The 17,277-nt window shown below is 47.5% G+C and overlaps 1 protein-coding gene and 1 long non-coding RNA gene across 2 annotated transcripts in view; one reads left to right on the forward strand and one right to left on the reverse strand.

The window, feature by feature from the left end:
* Positions 1-14,617, reverse strand: part of LOC143835021 (uncharacterized) — a 37,601-nt gene extending 22,984 nt beyond the window's left edge. The window contains exon 1 of the mRNA XM_077332090.1: positions 14,571-14,617. Coding sequence (XP_077188205.1) covers positions 14,571-14,580 — 10 coding nt within the window. The 5' untranslated portion in view covers positions 14,581-14,617. The remainder of the gene's footprint in view (positions 1-14,570) is intronic.
* LOC143835023 (uncharacterized) overlaps positions 1-17,277 on the forward strand; it is a 40,130-nt gene that overhangs the window by 13,699 nt on the left and 9,154 nt on the right. The gene's annotated exons all lie outside the window — the stretch shown is intronic.

Genomic DNA, 17,277 nt, shown 5'->3' on the forward strand with positions numbered 1-17,277 from the left:
TTTGTGAGTCTAGCAGGATGACGTTTTTAATCTCAGATTAACACTGATTAAGCAACGGTGTATGGATCTTTTTAAAAATTTGTTTCATAGCTACTTGATACTATACTGGACCAACAAAAGATTTAAAAATACAAAACAAAGAATAGGAGATTCGTTTTATCAGGGAGTGTTACAAGCTAGTGGTTAAGGTGTTGGCCTTAGATCGGGGTCCCACTCCCTGTTCCACCATGAATCTCTCTGGCTGACCTCTGGCTGGACACAGTCGTTCAGTCTAACCTACCTATCAGGGTCATTGTGAGAATACAATAGAGGGAAAGATACTCGGACAAGGAGTGGGAGAGGCAGGACCCCATTTCAATGTCAGTCACTTATCCTGAGAAGACATGAATCCAGGAGCACCTGGATTGACTTGCAGGTTTAAAGACTTGCAAACATTTCAGAAGCCAAAACTGATGCCCTCTAAGGAGCCCTGGGATTCAAGCCTAATTATTCTACAGCAGACTGGCTGCTCTCAGAAGCTCACTTCCTCTGTGCAATCGGTGCTATTTTGCCAGTTATAGTAAAGCCGGGGAAATCTCTGCTGTGGACCTTGGAAAGTCACTGCCAGTCTGGTTCAGTCACCGTTGCACCCCTTTGTCCCTGACTCATCAATAGAAGTGTAGATTCCCCACCTTGGTCATCCCTCAACCTCTCTTTGAGATTTGGTCTCCACTTTCCAATTTGAGCTTTGGCAACTAAGGTAATACAAGAGGCCTCATAATTGTGCAACCTAATTGTGTAATGAAGTTGTTGCCATCAGCATGGGTGAAGTGGGTGGATGGAGAGAGCTAGGTGGAGTCCTTGCCTTTGCAACACCCACCCTGTGGCCATGTCTGGGCCCTCCACCCCTGTCACCTTCCCACAGCAGAAAGCAAGGATGGGCCATTTGCCAGGCCCATTTGCCAGGCCAGGAAAAGTTGTGATTAAGTGTGGCAAGTCTAAGGGCCATTCCGCACCAGGATCTATGTTGCAAATTGGTTGCGGAACGAAAAAACACCATTTTAAATAGTGGAATTCGTCATTATGCATACCTTCCTTTGTAGTGGAATCCAGTTGTGTTTCTATCGTTTCCCACAGGTTTCCGGTCTCGGCAAAAATCGCTAGCCAGGAAGCGATATTGCCGAGCTTTGTCCCGCCCCTGGCCATCAATCAAATGAGCAGCTAATGGGCAGCCATTATCATGCTCCCGAAAAGCCCCTTTCCCTTTAAGGCAGGTTTAAAAAAAAAACACGTTGCAACAAATCTGCATTGATTCGTTGCAACAGAGAGACCAATCTAGCTAGCAGGTGGTGTTTGAGCTGCCGTTTCATCATTGCCACGCTCCCCCCGAGTGAACCCCACCCTGCACGGGCGCGATTTTCGGCCAAAAATAAAGGGAAAAATAAAGGGAAAATAAACCAGCAAACGGGGCTGTGTGGTGCTTGGTGCTTGGTGATTTAAAACAGCTCTGAGGAGGGACTGCAGCCAGGGCAGCCTCGCTGGGTAAACAAAGGCTCGCCGGTGTGTTGATCTCCGCTCACTCCGAGAAAAATAAATGGCGATCGCTTCGCCGGAAGATCAGAGGAGAGAGCTAGGGGGAGGGACTTTGTAGAAACCGCAACAATGGTAACGCACAGAACTTTCCCACTAGTGTTGCAGATTGGTTGCAAGAGTGTGGTGCTTTCCGGAGGGTGAATCCCTGAAAGCGCTACAACAAAGCGCTTTTTGCGGATTGGTTTCAGGAGTGTGGCAGATTGTCAACGACGTTGTGCATAACTGCAAATTAGTAGCGATTTCAATTTGCCACACTCCTGGTACAAAGAATCAGTGCGGAATGGCCCTAATAATACTTCCTGGGCAGAAAAGCTTTGCCTGAAACTCCCAGTGGACCTGGCAAGGATCAATGCTTAAGCTATATCTCCCCACTATCTACAACAGTGGTCCCCAAACTGCGGGCCACGGCCCGGTGCCGGGCCGCAAAGGCCATGGCGCTGGGCTGTGGCTTCCTCTCCCCGCCCGCCCCCCCGCAGTAAAAAACTTCCCAGGCCGCAAGCTTGCGGCCCGGGAAGCTTCTTACTGCAGGAGGGCGTGGAGAGGGAATCCGGGCCGGGCCGCGCCTGTGCGGCCCGTGCCCGCGCATTGCGCATATGCATTGCGCATTCACACATGCGCATGGCACATTCACGCATGTGCAATGTGCGGGCGCGGCCCGCGGGCACGGCCCGATGCGCGGGCACAGCCCGCAGGCGTGGCCCGATGCCCTGCTGGTCCCCAGCCTCAGAAAGGTTGGGGACTACTGATCTACAACACACAATTTAGAAGAAGAAGAAGAAGAAGAATTGGTTCTTATATGCCACTTTTCTCTACCCAAAAGAGTCTCAAAGCAGCTTACATTTGCCTTCCCTTTCCTCTCCCTACAACAGACGCCCTGTGAGGAAGGTGAGGCTGAGAGAGCCCTGATATCACTGCTCAGTCAGAACAGCTTTATCAGTGCTATGGCGAGCCCAAGGTCACAAAGCTGGCTGCATGTGGGGGAGTGCAGAATCAAACCCAGCTCACCAGATTAGAAGTCCGCACTCTTAACCAAATGTGTCACCAAATGTTGTGTACGTACAACATTTGGTGACACAGACTGTTTCAAAATGGAGACAGGAGTGCGCCAAGGTTGTATTCTTTCCCCCTTCCTGTTTAACTTGTATGTTGAGATCATTATGAGAGAGGTTGAAAAAGAATCAAACATTGTAATTAAGGTTGGAGGAAGGAATATAAATAATCTTTGGTATGCTGATGATACTATCCACCTGTCAGAAACTAAGGAAGGCCTAGGACAATTGATTACAAAGGTCAATGAAGTAAGCAAGAAATTTGGCCTTTTCTTAAGCACTAAAAAGACAAAAATAATGACCACTGCAAAAGACAGACATATCACAATAACAAGTGATGGTGAAGAGATCGAATGCATTCAAGAATTTTCTTGGATCACAAATTGATGTGAGTGGCGATTGCAGTATGGATTCAAATGGGTCGCCGTGTTGGTCTGAAGTAGCACAATAAAATCAGAGTCCAGTAGCACCTTTAAGACCAACAAAGATTTATTCAAGGCGTGAGCTTTCAAGTGCTTGCACTCGAAAGCTCACGCCTTGAATAAATCTTTGTTGGTCTTAAAGGTGCTACTGGACTCTGATTTTATCGACTGAAATATGGAAATCAAGCGTCAAATTGCTCTGGTTCACTCAGCAATGATGAGCTTGAAGGGAACATGGAAAATCAAGGACATAAGCCTGACTTTCAAATGTAGATTAGTTAAATCTATCATATTTTCAGTGGCCACTTATGGCTGTGAAAGTTGGATGGTGGAAATATTGGACAAGAGAAGAAGCAATTCATTTGAACTCTGATGCTGGAGAAGATTTCTGCCAGTTCCGTGGACAGCAAAAATGTCACAAACAAGGAAATACTACAGCACATAAAGCCTGATCTATCACTGGCAGAGAGCCTCTTGTGGCGCAGAGTGGTAAGGCAGCCGTCTGAAAGCTTTGCCCATGAGGCTGGGAGTTCGATCCCAGCAGCCGGCTCAAGGTTGACTCAGCCTTCCATCCTTCCGAGGTCGGTAAAATGAGTACCCAGCTTGCTGGGGGGTAAATGGTAATGACTGGGGAAGGCACTGGCAAACCACCCTGTATTGAGTCTGCCATGAAAACGCTGGAGGGCGTCACCCCAAGGATCAGACATGACTCGGTGCTTGCACAGGGGATACCTTTACCTTTTTTTCACTGGCAGGCAAAATCACGAAACTCTGGCTCACTTACTTTAGCTACATCATGGGATCCAACTCAGTGGGGAAAGCAATTATGCTAGGATTGGTCAGTGGAAAAAGGAAACCAGGCTGACAGACGGTGTGGTGGTTGGATGCGATCGAGATGGACACTGGCCAGAGCATTGCATGGCTGAGGGAAGTGGCGTGGGATCAGGGATCATGGTGACAGCTGTGCCATGGGATCGCCAAGAGTTGGACATGGCTGAATGGCTGAAAACAATGACAACACTTAGATCTCAGAAGCTAAGCAGGGTCAGCACTGGTCAGTATTTGGATGGGAGACCACCAGGGAAGTCCAGGGTCATGATACAGAGACAGGCAATGTCTGTTGCCTTGAAAACCCAGAGGTTCTCCATGAGTCAGTTGCAACTGGACCATGTGTTTCACCACCACCATATCCGTTGAAGTCGGTGATCTTGGAAGGATGTGTGCACAGGGAAAGCCACTTTCTGCTGAATCAGACCCCCCACCATGGCCCATCATGGTCAGTCTTTTCTACTCAGACCTGCAGCTGCTCTCCATGGTCCCAGGCAGAGAGGTCTTCCACGTTTTCTAGTACCTAAACATATGCATTGGAGATGCCGGGGATTGAACCAGGGACCTTCCGCATGCCAATCAGATGCTCTGCCATTGAGTGACAGACCCATCCCATTCCTCTGCTTCACAGGGCACTGTTAAAAAGCACAGGAAGAGAAATACTGGCCACCTGAGTGGCCCAGCTGAGCCAAGGAACTTGAGAAGAAAAAAGTGACACACAATCAAAATCCTTGCTTTGCTTAACAACATATCTTTGATTGCAATAGAATGTTACCCACTAGCAAGCAGTTAATTGCCCACTAGCAGCTGGTGTCCAAATCTGTATTTGAAGTCCTGAGGTCAGGAGGAGCCTGAGAAAGAGCTTCCAAACTGATGAACAAGCTAAAGAACTCTTGCACAACGCAGGTGCTACCTGCCCACTCACAGTGACCCCTATTTCATGTCCAAATGATTCCACCATGGAAAATTTCCAGAATCCAGCCTGGCCTGGAGGAAATTTACCTACCATCCAACAGTGACAATTAGCAATTCCCTGCGTATGCAAGGAAGGGCCACAAGAAACAAACACTGGAACATTCTTTCCTGCCCACTCACAATCTGCCTAAGTTCATTTAACCAGCATTACTGTAAGATGACTATTTAGTCTCTGCTTAAAAACTTACAAAGAAGGAGACCTCACCACATCCCAAGGGAGCCTGTTCCACTGAGGAACCGCTCTAACTGTCTGAAACTTTTTCCGGGTGTTTAGTCAAAAATTCTTTTGAATTAATTTTAACGCATTGGTTCTGGTCTGACAATCTGGGGCAACCGAAAACAACTCTGCTCCATCTTCTATACGACAGCCCTTCAAGTATTTGAAGATGGTTATCACATCACCTCTTAGTCATCTTCTCTCCAGGCTAAACAGACCAAGCTCCCTCAACCTTTCCTCATATGATGGTCTCCAAACCCTTCACCATCTTTGTAGCCCTTCTCTGGACATGCTCCAGTTTCTCTACATATTTCTTCAGTTGTGGTGCCCAAAACTGAACACAATACTCCAAGTGAGTTCTAGTCACAGCAGAGTAAAGTGGCAATATCACCTTGTGTGATCTGTACACTATATTTTTATTACACCCCAAAATTTCATTTGCCTTTTTAGCCACTGAGTCACACTACTGACTCATTTTCAGTGTATATTCTACTAAGACCCCCCAGATCCTTGTTACACATCCCACTGCCAAGATAAGTCTCACCCATCCTATAGTGATAAATTTGATTTTTCCTATCTAAATGAGGAACTTTGCATTTTTCACTATTAACGTTCGTTTTAGCCCAGTTTTCCAGCCTGTCAAGATCATCCTGTATCCTGATTCTGTCTTCTGCTCTGTTTGCTACCCCTCCCAGTTTAGTATCATCTGCAAATGTAATAAGTACCCTCTCTATTCCAAATCATTTATAAATATGCTGAATAACACAGGGCCCAGGAAAGATCCCTGAGAAAATGATGAACCATTTACAAGCACCCTTTTTGTGCAATCTGTCAACCAGTTCTCAATCCAGTAATAGGATCCATTCTGCTTTTTACCAATTTGTCAATAAGAATATCATGTGGAATCTTATCAAAAGCCTTACTGAAATTAAGGTAAACTATGTCCACAGCATTCCCCTGATTCAGCAAGGTAGTAATTTTCTCAAAAAGGAGATAAGTTTAGTCTGATTTGACTAGTTCTTGAGAAAGCCATGCTGACTCTTAATAATTACAGCCATCCACTTTAGTTGCTCAAGGACCAACTGTTTGATGATCTATTATAAAATATTTCCAGCTATAGATTTCAAGCTGATGGGTTGATAGTTTCCCGGATCCTCCTTTCCCCCCCTCTTGAAGATAGGGACAACATTTGCCCTTTTCCAGTCTTCTGGCACTTCACCTGTTCTCCAAGAACTGTCAAAAATAATGGGCAGAAGTTCAGAAATTACAGCTGCAAGTTCTATTTGTACCCTTGGATTCAATTCATCTAGTCCAGAGGATTTGGTTTCATTTAAAGAAACTAGGTGTTTATGGAATTTATTTATATTTATATTTATATTTATATTTATATTTATATTTATATTTATATTTATATTTATATTTATATTTATATTTATATTTATATTTATATTTATTCTTATATTTATTCTTATATTTATTCTTATATTTATTCTTATATTTCTTATATTTCACCTCCCTCTTTGAGGGGCTCAAGGCAGATTACATAAAATCCCATAAAACCACCCGCCTCCAGATGGCAGAAAAGTAAGGGATACATTCATCCACTCCCTCCACAATGCCCACAAGGTTTCAACAGATGATGTAGCAAAACAGGGGTGGGGACAATGTTCTTAACTACCCTGCCTCAGCCAAAGGCCTGGCAGAAGAGCTCCATTTTACAGGCCCTGCAGAACTTTGACAGGTCCATCAGGGCCCTAAGCTCTGCCAGGAGCTCATTCCACCAAATTGGGACAAGGACGGAAAAGGCCCTGGCGCGGGTCAAGGCCAGGCATAAATCTCTAGGGCCAGAGACCACTAACAGATTAGTGCCTTGCAGGGGCATGAGCAGATTAGTGGTCCCTCAGATAGGCAGGGCTCAAGCTGCGTATGGCCTTAAAAGTCAGGACCAAACCTTGATCTCGATTGGGGCCATAACTGGAAGCCAGTGCAGCTGCCTTTGTACAGGCTGGGTATGGGTCCTCCAGAATGACCCAGTGAGGACCCTAGCTGCTGCATTCTGTACCAGCTGAAGTTTCCAGGTCAAGGATAAGGGTAGGCCACTGTAGAGACAGTTACAGAAGTCTAATCTAGAGTGACTGTTGCATGGATTACTGTGGCCAAACAGTCCGGGGGCAGGTAGGTTGTTAGTAGTAAAATGCTGTTCATGCTACTCCAGTGACCTGTGCCTCCATTGATAGGGAGGCATCCAGACTCACTCCCAGATTCCTTGCCATAGGCAAGACCTTACAAAGATGGCTAGAGGCACTTCCCATCCTGCCCCTTTCCTGCTCAACCACAGGACCTCCATCTTGGAGAGGTTGAGTTTAAGGTGGCTCTGCTCTAACCATCCAGTAATGGCTTCCAAAAACTGTCAAATGTATCGGGTGGGGGGGGGTCCGGGTGGCTGTCCATGAGGAGATAGAGCTGGATGTCATCTGCATATTGATGGCAACCCAGCCCGTAGTTCCAGACCAGCTGTTCTAGAGGGCGCTTAAAGATATTAAATAGCACGGGGGAGGGTATCATGTCCAGTGGGACCCCATAAGGGAGTCTATATGGGCATGACAGAGTCTCCCCTACAGCCAAGCTCTGTGTCCAGTTTTGGGGAAAGGAGCAAAGCCATTGAAGGGCTGTCTCCCTAATCCCTACTCCAGTGAGGCAGTGGGCCAGTAATTTGTGGTCAACCACGTCAGACGTGGCTGACGGATCTAGCAGTATGAATATGGCCAATCTGCCCCAATCCAGCTGGCACCAGAGATCATCCACCAAGGCGACCAACACTGTCTCCACCCCATGGCCGGGACGGAAGCCAGATTGGTATGGATCAAGCACCAAAATTCTCTCCAAGGGTGCTAGGAGCTGGTCTGCCGCAACCATTTCCCAACTATCTTTTCCCAGGAACGCAAGATGCGAAATCAGGTGGCAGCTGGCTGGGTCCCATGAGTCCAGTGATGTTTTTTTCAGCAAAGGGTTAATCATTACCTCCTTTAGCACCTCTGGGAACTCCCCTATAGACAGGAAGAGGTTGACAATCTCTCACAGAGGCCCTCTTATCTGCTAGTCACTTATTTTGAGTAACCAAGACAGGCAGGGATCAAGGGGGCGGGTGGTCGCCCATCCTGACCCCAGCAACTTGTCCGCTTTGGTTTCTGAGAGCTGTCTGAAGCCATCAAACACATCATCCCTCAGTGGCCAGCAAGCCTCTCATTCCCTTTTTGTATTAAAGGTGGTGGGAAGGCCCTCGGGACCAAATCCTTTATCTGCGAAAAAGCTTGCTAATGGCTTACAGCCAAGAGCCTCAAGGGTGGTCAAAGATCAAACTACCCTAAATAACTGGTCCAAGTGAGAGCTCACAGGCAGTATAGAGCAGGGGTAGTCAACCTTGCTGGCAGGGGCTCATGGGAATTGTAGTCCATGAACATCTGGAGGACCACAGGTTGACTACCCCTTCTATAGAGGAGGAGTAAAATTTGTGTTTTGCCACCCTAACCACCATCTCTTATGCCCACATAGTCATGCCATAGGATGTTCTTGCTGCTTGGTTGCGAGTTTTCTGCCACAATCACTCTAGCCGTCTCAGTTCCTTCTTCCTCTCCCTTAGCTCCCCAGTATACCGGAGAGGCATACTTGAGGCGAGGGCAAAGAGGGCATCCTCATCAATGACCACAGTTAAGTGGAACTGCCAGTCCTCCACTAACGTGGCCAGTGAATCTACCCCTAAAGTTATCCTAAGCCACAACTCCCATCCCTCATCACATGAAATTATTTTGCCATGTTGAGTGTGATTCCCCTTGCAAGAGAAGACTGAGAAGTAGGAATTGAGCAGTTCAGCCCTCTCTTCCTCCCCTGTTACAATGTCACTTTTTGGCCCCCACAAGGGCCCTGCCATGTCCCCATTCTTTTTCTTACTTTGAATATACCTAATGAACCCTTTCTTGTTCTTTTTAGGATTTCTTGCTAGCCTAAGCTCATACTGAGCTTCAGCTTTTCTCCCTACAGTCATTGGTTATTTGTTTGTATTCCTCCTTGGTTATAAGGTCCTCCTTCAATTTCCTTTTTTATTAATTCTTTGAAAGCTGTTTATGGAGCCAACCTGGTTTCTTTAGGCTCCTCCCAGTTTTCCTTCTCAAGGCAATTGTCTATGATTGTGCCTTCAGAATTTCACCTGTGAGAAACTTCCATCACCTTGACCACGGGATTCTGCCCAACATAACTTTAAATTTGTTAAAAATTTGCTGTCCTGAAGTCCAGCCTATATGTATGACTATGTACTGCTTTTCTCTCCCCCAAGTTCAAAATCGCATGGTCACTACTACCAAGTGCGCCCACAACTTTTACCTTGTCAACCAGTTCTTCCCTACAGGTGAGAATCAAGTCTAAACCAACCTTATCTCTTTCTTCAAGAAAGTGACTACCTTGCTGGATCAGGGGAATGCCATGGACATAGTTTATCTGGATTTCAGTAAAGCTTTTGATAAGGTTCCACATGATATTCTGACAGAATCAGAATACAGGATGATCTTGATAGGCTCGAGAAGTGGGCTGAACTGAATAAAATGAAATTCAATAGGGACAAATGTAAAGTTCTGCATTTAGGTAGGAAAAACCAAATACATCAGTATAAGATGGGGGAGAGTTGTCTTGGCATATGCGAAGAGGATCTAGGAGTTTTAGTAGACCATACTTTGAACATGAGTCAGCAGCGTGACTCGGTGGCTAAGAAGGCAAATGGGATTTCGGGCTGTATCAAATGGAGTATAGTGTCCAGATCACGGGAGGTGAAGGTACCGCTGCACTCTGCTCTTGTTCAGCCTCACTTGGAGTATTGTGTTCAGTTTTGGGCACCCCAGTTGAAGAGCAATGTAGACAAACTGGAGCGTGTCCAGAGGAGGGCAACAAAGATGGTGAGGGGTTTGGAGATGAAGACGTATGAAGAAAGGTTAGGAGAGCTTGGTTTGTTTTGCCTAGAGAGGAGATGACTGAGAGGGGATTTGATAACCATCTTCAAGTATTTAAAACGGTGCCATATAGAGGATGGAGCAGAGTTGTTCTCTCTTGCCTCAGAGGGACAGACCAGAACCAATGGATGAAATTAATTCAAAAGAAATTCTGTCTAAACATCCGGAAGAAGTTCCTGACAGTTTGAGTGGTTTCTCAGTGGAACAGGCTTTCTCGGGAGGTGGTGGGTTTTCCATCTTTGGAGATCTTTAAACAGAGGCTGGATAGCCATATGAGGGAGCAGCCCATTCTGTGAAAGCTCAAGGGGGTGGCAGGTTACAGTAGATGAACAATAGGGTTGTGAGTGTCCTGGAGAGTGCAGGGGGTTGGACTAGATGACCCAGGAGGTCCTTTCCAACTCTATTATTCTACCAGGAATAAAGCCCTTTTATGAAAATGGACAGAGGTCGGGCGTTGGGTGACGTCCTCTCCCCGTGCATAGGTGGGGAGAGGCAGTGTAGTGGTGTGCGGCAGCTGTTGGGAGAAGGCAGGGAAGAGGCGCAGCTTGGGCTAGGGGTAGGCATGGGCAACGGGGATGGGGAGTCCGGACATGCGTGCTGCAGCTGGGGGGCGGGGGCTCCACACATGCCTGGTTCATTTCTGCGCCATGGAGGCAGCCACGCAGGGCACACGGCCTGGCAAAAGGGAAAGAAAGGGGCAGCGACTCGGAGGACCGGGGGTAGGTGAGTTTGGTCTCGGCGAGCGGGGATCGGCCAGGAAAACGGGGGGGCGGGGTGGGGGGAAGGGCGGGAAGGGGTCTGGGGAGGGTGAGGGGTTAGTGCGCGGCAAGTGGGTGCATGAGTGTGTGTGAGGGTGTTTGTAGCGTGGGAAGCGGCAGCAGGGCGGGAAGGGGTCTGGGGATGGAGGGGGGTAGTTGCCGTTGCCTGGTTGCATGTCCTTCTGCGCGGCAAGTCCCCTGGTGGGCGAGGCCACTTGGCCCTTGAGTGGCACTCGGAGGGGCAAATCAGGAGCCGCTTTGCCGCTCCTGATTCGCCCCTCCTAATTTTTATCAAGGACAGAGCCCGCCGTAACTCCTCCCCAATAGCTCTTAGGGCTTTATTTTATTCACTCCGCAGGAGCGGTTAAAGATGATTCTATGATTCTAAAATAGATCTCCTAGTTGCCCCTTCCACTTTATGGGAAATGAAGTGGTCAGCAAGAAAATAATTTATCGGACTTTCCGTTTTTAGCAGAGCTGGTCTTCCAACAGATATCTGGGCAATCAAAATCTCCCATGAGCACTAGCTCCCGTCTCTCTGAGAACTTTGAAATCTTACTTAGGAGCATCTCATCCAAGTCCTCTGCCTGGCCTGGTGGTCTATAGCAGACCCCCACCATAATATCCCTATTATTTCCTACTCCTTTTATTTTTACCCAAAGACTCTCATCTGAACTCTCATGCTCAGACACATATATTTCCTCACAGGTATATACATTCTTAACATATAGTGAAACTCCTCCCCCTTTTTTTGTCTCTTTTAAATAAGTTGTATCTCTCAATCCTATTATTCCAGTTGTGACTGTAATCCCACCAGGTTTCTGTAATGCCTATTCGATCACAGTCCCCTTCATTTATTAGGGCTTCTAGTTCTTCCTGCTCGTTTCCCATACTCTGTGCATTAGTGCAGAGGTCTCCAACCCCCGGTCCGCGGCCCGGTACCAGGCCGTTAAGGCCATGGTACCGGGCCGCGAGCGGCCGCGCCTGCCTTCCCCTCCCCCCATTGCGAGAGGGGGGGAAGAGGCAGGCGCGCCCGCTGGCACACCAGCGACGCAAACGTGCACGCACAGAGCCGCCATGTGCGCGTGTTTGCGCCCCCTGCTGGCGAAAACATGCATGCGCAGCTGTTCTGCGCATGCGCGTTAGCACCACCTAGTGGCGAAAACGTGCATGCGCGGCAACTGCGCGTGCCCGTTTACGTGCAGCTGCTGTGGCCGGGCCGCCGGCTCTTTCCCACCCTCGGAGTCGGTCTCCGACTACAAGAAGGTTGGGGACCGCTGCATTAGTGTAGAGACATTATAATCCTTCAAACGAGTACCCCAGGATTTTAGTTTTTGAACTTTCCTGTAAGGTAATGATTCCCTTCATGTGCTATTCCTTTTAAATCTGCAGTGTTCCCATCTATAGTTATTGCCATCAAACTAGGCTTTGAATGTACATCTTGCTCCCCCGTTGGATTTAGTTTAATGCTCTCCTCAAAGGCTGTTGGGGTAACTTATCGATTAAAGATCCTGAGAGCTTCCTGGAAGGCGAGATTTGGTCTGGGGGAATCATCCAATACTCTTCATGCCGCTGCCCCCCCCCCCACTCTGTGGGCAGATAATGCTTAAGAGAGCTTAATCTTGTCAGATCTCAGAAACTCAGCAGGGTCAGCATTGGTTAGTTTTTTACACAGAGGCAGGCAATGGCAAACCACCCCTGGACCTTTCTTGCCTTGAAAACCCTCCATTGTCATCAGATGTGGGCTGCGATAGAAAGGCATGTAAACAAAGGAAAACAGAGCTTCCAACTAGGGTCTGAAACACCGGGTGACACAATGTTGAAAAATTCTTCTAAGATTACTGTGAACAAGTTGAGTCATCTCGGTGTTTGCTTGCTCCAACACCTGCGGGATAATGACAGCTTGCAAAAATGGGAGTCGGCTGCCAAGATCGGAACGCGAAGATGGCTTCGGAAGTTGTGGGCATCACATTACCTTTCCTCCCACCAGAAGGTTAGTGGCAGGGAGCAATGCCAGAATGGGTGCAACATTTGCTGTCCCGGCCCTGTTTGCTTGCAGTACCCATTGCAGTGTCCCAGTTGCTCTTTGGAGAAACTTTTAAGGATTGCCCAATTTTTTGTTGGCACGCACACAGGTGTATTTACTTTCTTTAAAGTTTCAGCTTTCTCCACCTGGGAGGTCTCTAGAAGTTAAATTTCTCTGTGGATTGATTTCATTTGTTATGCCGGTTTTCAGACCAAACCTGTCTTCCAGAGCTGCTTTTGATAATGATAACCAGAGATTTTTCTGGTTTCTGAAGCTGCACTGATATGAAAGGCAGACACAGGTTTTGATCTCGGTGGCACAAACCCAAACAGAGCATCAAGGAGGGGCAGGCAGAGGAAGAGGGTGAGAACTGAAAAGGGGACATAGAGCAGGCTTGGAGTGCCAAACAGGATTTGAAGATCCCACTAGAATGACAGCACTTAGAACATAGAATCCTAGAGGGGGGAAGGGGGCCACAAAGGCCATCTAGTCCCAGCCCTGGTTCAAGGCAGGATCCGCCTAAAGCCTCCAGGATAAGGATCTGTCCAGCCGCTGCTTGAAGACCACCAGTGAGGGGGAGCTCACCACCTCCTGAGGCAGCCAAATCCACTGCTGAACTAGACTCATAGAATCCTAGAGAGGGAAGAACCCAAAAAGGCCATCTAGTCCCACCCCCTGCTCAAGGAAGGATCTGCCTAAAGCCTCCAGGATAAGGATCTGTCCAGCCACTGCTTGAAGACTGCCAGTGAGGGGAGCTCCCCATTTCCTTAAGCAGCCAAATCCACTGATGAGCTACTTGCTAAGAAAAAATTGTTCCTGATATCTAGCTGGTTCTGTTCTACACGTAGTTTAAACCAGCGATCCCCAACCTGTGGGCTGCGGACCACATGTGGTCCTTCGACTAATTGGAGGCGGGCCGCGGACGCCTCCCCCCCCCCGGCCCTTTACTTCATCCCCCCCCCCCAGCCCTTTACAACACACTTTGGGTGTCATTGTCTCCCATCACTCCCAGATGGGACTATCTCGTTGCAGAGAAACAAGCTCAGGGTTCCCATTGATTTGTCATTGTCATGAGTTAAAATTTCCATGAAAATAAAATGTTCCTTATGTTCATTGTTGTGGCGTGTCTGTATCTTATTTTGAAGGGATGTTTAAACATTACCAGAGCGATCAGAGAGCGTTAGGGCAGTGGTTGAGAGTAGAGGAGTAAACTACCCCCCCCACCGGGCCTCAGTAAAAGGTGTTGAGTGGTCCCCGGTGAGTGGTCCCTGGCGTTGAGTGGTCCCCGGTGATATAAAGGTTGGGGACCACTGGTTCAAACCAATTACTGCCGGTCCTATCCTGTGCTGCCAATGGGATTCACTTCCTGTCCTCCTCTAAGTGACAACATTTCAAATTTTTAAAGAGAGCAGTCTTCTTCTCCAGGCTGAACATTCCCAGTCCCTCAGCCTTTTCTTGCAGAGTTTGGTCCCCAGGCCCGAGATCATCCTTGTCGTTCTCCTCTGCACCCTCTCCAATTTTTAAAGGTCCACTCCAGAACTGCACACAGAACTCCGGGTGTGCTCTGACCAATGCAGTATGCAGTGAGACTATGACATATTGCAATTTCGATGTGCTGCCTGTATTGATACAGCACCGCAGCCCTTGTGTAGACCCAGCCGCACTTTGGAGCAATCAAAACACAGCCATTGCTGCCATGCCCCAAGACAAGTTCTGCTAGACTTACCTTCACTCATCTTTCCTCTTCTGCTCTCTGTCTCCTTGCAATCTTCCCTTGGGCTCCTGAAGAAACTTCGGTGCAAATATTACTTTGCATGCCTTTTAATACAGGGAACTGTCAAAACATGTGATGGGAGGGATCTTAGCCAAGAAGTTCTCCAATCACAGAGCGCCTGTTGCAACCCTCAAGAACATAACCTGCCATTCCACCTGCTACCTGGAACTAGGTGAGAGGGGATGTGCCATCCCTCCCGGTTACCAGCAGGGGAAGGCCATGTTCACGCACAGATTCAGGTGGGCTGACTTGTTGGTCTGAAGCAGCAGAACAAAGTTTGAGTCCAGGGACACCTTGAAGATGAACAAACAGTTGAAACAAGAGTTTCAAGCCCAGGATTTTGGGGGGAGGGGAGCCTGGAAAGGTTGGAGTCTGGGATGGGGAGGACATTTAGAGGGACCTGACCAGAATATGCCACCGTAGAATCCACCCTGCAAAGCAGTAATTTTTTCCAGGGGAACGTATCTCAATAGTGTGTAATACAGCTGTAATATCAGAAAGAGACTTAGATTCAAGTGGGTAGCCATGTTGGTCTGAAGCTGCACAACAAAACAAAATCCAGTGGCACCTTTAAGACCAACAAAGATTTATTCAAGGCGTGAGCTCACCTTCTGTGCCTAATGCTAGGGTGCTTATAAAAATCTCCCCATGTCATAGGCATCCATTTATGTCGCAGGCATCCATTCTTGCATAAGAATATTATGGCAAGCATCACTGCAATCATTGGATCAATGTTCATCTCCCTTGTGTAGCCGTGCCAGGGCTCCCACGGAGTAGCCAAAGCCAAAAACGGAAGGGCCCTGCCCCAAAGCAAGCTCAGAATGTCGCGTTGGGGAAAGCAACCAAATGAGGAAAGAAACTTTGGAGTTGGGAAGCCAATTTTTTTCCAAGGCCAGACTGGCCAGGATTCTAGATGAGGCTGAAGAGAGAGCAAACAAGGCACGCTTGGTGGCCATGATTATAAGCATTTATTTCCATTCCTTATGCAGTCCTTCTAACATTCATGGCTCTGTGCTGCTTAGAAGAGGGCAGATCCCTGGCCAGAGGATATAACAGAGACAGCAAAAGGTAACAAGAAGAACTAAGGAAGGAGACCAGTTCCATTCCAGTTCTTTGGGTTCAGACCTACCCCGAAGGGCTGATTGATCTACACTGCAAGATCCTGGTCATACGCTCAGGAGAGACACCTGGCTGCAGTTCAGGAATTGCAGACTCTACCAAGAAACCAGTTTATACCAGTTTCACCTCTGAGCAACTCAGAGGCCTTTGTTCCAGGTGGGACCGCCCACTTCCTCTGCACACTAGAAGCTGAGCCTTTATGCTCAGTCATGCATGCACACAGGTTGCTTTGCTTCTGTCTTCTTGTCTCCATTGCAGTTACATTGCATTGCAATGGTATTATTATTATTATTGTTGTTGTTGTTGGTGTTGTTATTATTATTATTATTATTATTATTATTTAGATTTAGATGTATTACTCGCCTCCTCCCCCATAGGCTCAAGGCAAGTTACAACATAAAAAGGTAAAGGTATCCCCTGTGCAAGCACCAGGTCATGTCTGACCCTTGGGGTGACGCCCTCCAGCGTTTTCATGGCAGACTCAATACGGGGTGGTTTGCCAGTGCCTTCCCCAGTCATTACCGTTTCACCCCCCAGCAAGCTGGGTACTCATTTTACCGACCTCGGAAGGATGGAAGGCTGAGTCGACCCTGAGCCGGCTGCTGGGATTGAACTCCCAGCCTCATGGTCAAAGCTTTCAGACTGCATGTCTGCTGCCTTACCACTCTGCACCACAAGAGGCTCTTAAGTTACCACGTATAAAACCCCAATAAAAACCCAAACAAAAATAAAATAACAGCATTTGTTCTAGCAGCATCTAAGAACTGTACTATTTTGTAACTCACTAAGCTTTTGTGGCCCTGATCTGGCAAGAGGGCCAGATCAGAACGCATTATATATGTTTATGTACATACGAGCAAGTAAACTTGATTATTTTTGCCTCTATCCAATGTTCCTTTGTCTCATTGAAGCTGCCTTCAGGACTCTAAGGTAAAGATTATTCTGCGCTCTCTTAAAGTGTGCCAAAGAGTTGAACCTTTGTAGCTGGAGAGGGGCAATTGTCTTTTTGTATATTTCCCCCCTCCACCACAACATGTGGTTTCTCTGAGAGGACAACAAAAGTGGTAACCAGAGCATGGTTCCCAACAGGATTTTTTTTTTCCAACAGAGCTGTCAAATTCCCAGTTCTGAGGATTTCCCCCTTTCTCCATGTCATAGCATATGACTCACAATGTTTGTGTACACTCAAGAGAATTGCATAAGCATATTGCAGTGGTAGATAACTCCAAGCTGGATGTCACAATACTGTTCCAGATTTACCTTTTTAAATGCCATGATTGAGTGTGTGTGTGTGGGGGGGGGTTGAATGAAAGGGTTGAATGAAGGGTTTGAGCCAAAAGGCTTCTTGGAAAAGATAGATTTGGAGGAGGGATTTGCAGGCAGAGATATATTGTGTAAGGGGCTTTGTTGTTGTTTCTGGTGGCATGGGGTTGGGGGATACCAGGTGTATGGGTGGAGATCCTTGGATAGCCAAGATGGACCTGGAGGAGAAAAAGTTGCCAGTGTCCTTAGCAGTAACATTGAATGGAGCTGGACTCTC

Source organism: Paroedura picta, chromosome 4 (assembly GCF_049243985.1).
Source record: "Paroedura picta isolate Pp20150507F chromosome 4, Ppicta_v3.0, whole genome shotgun sequence".
Taxonomy (NCBI): domain Eukaryota; kingdom Metazoa; phylum Chordata; class Lepidosauria; order Squamata; family Gekkonidae; genus Paroedura; species Paroedura picta.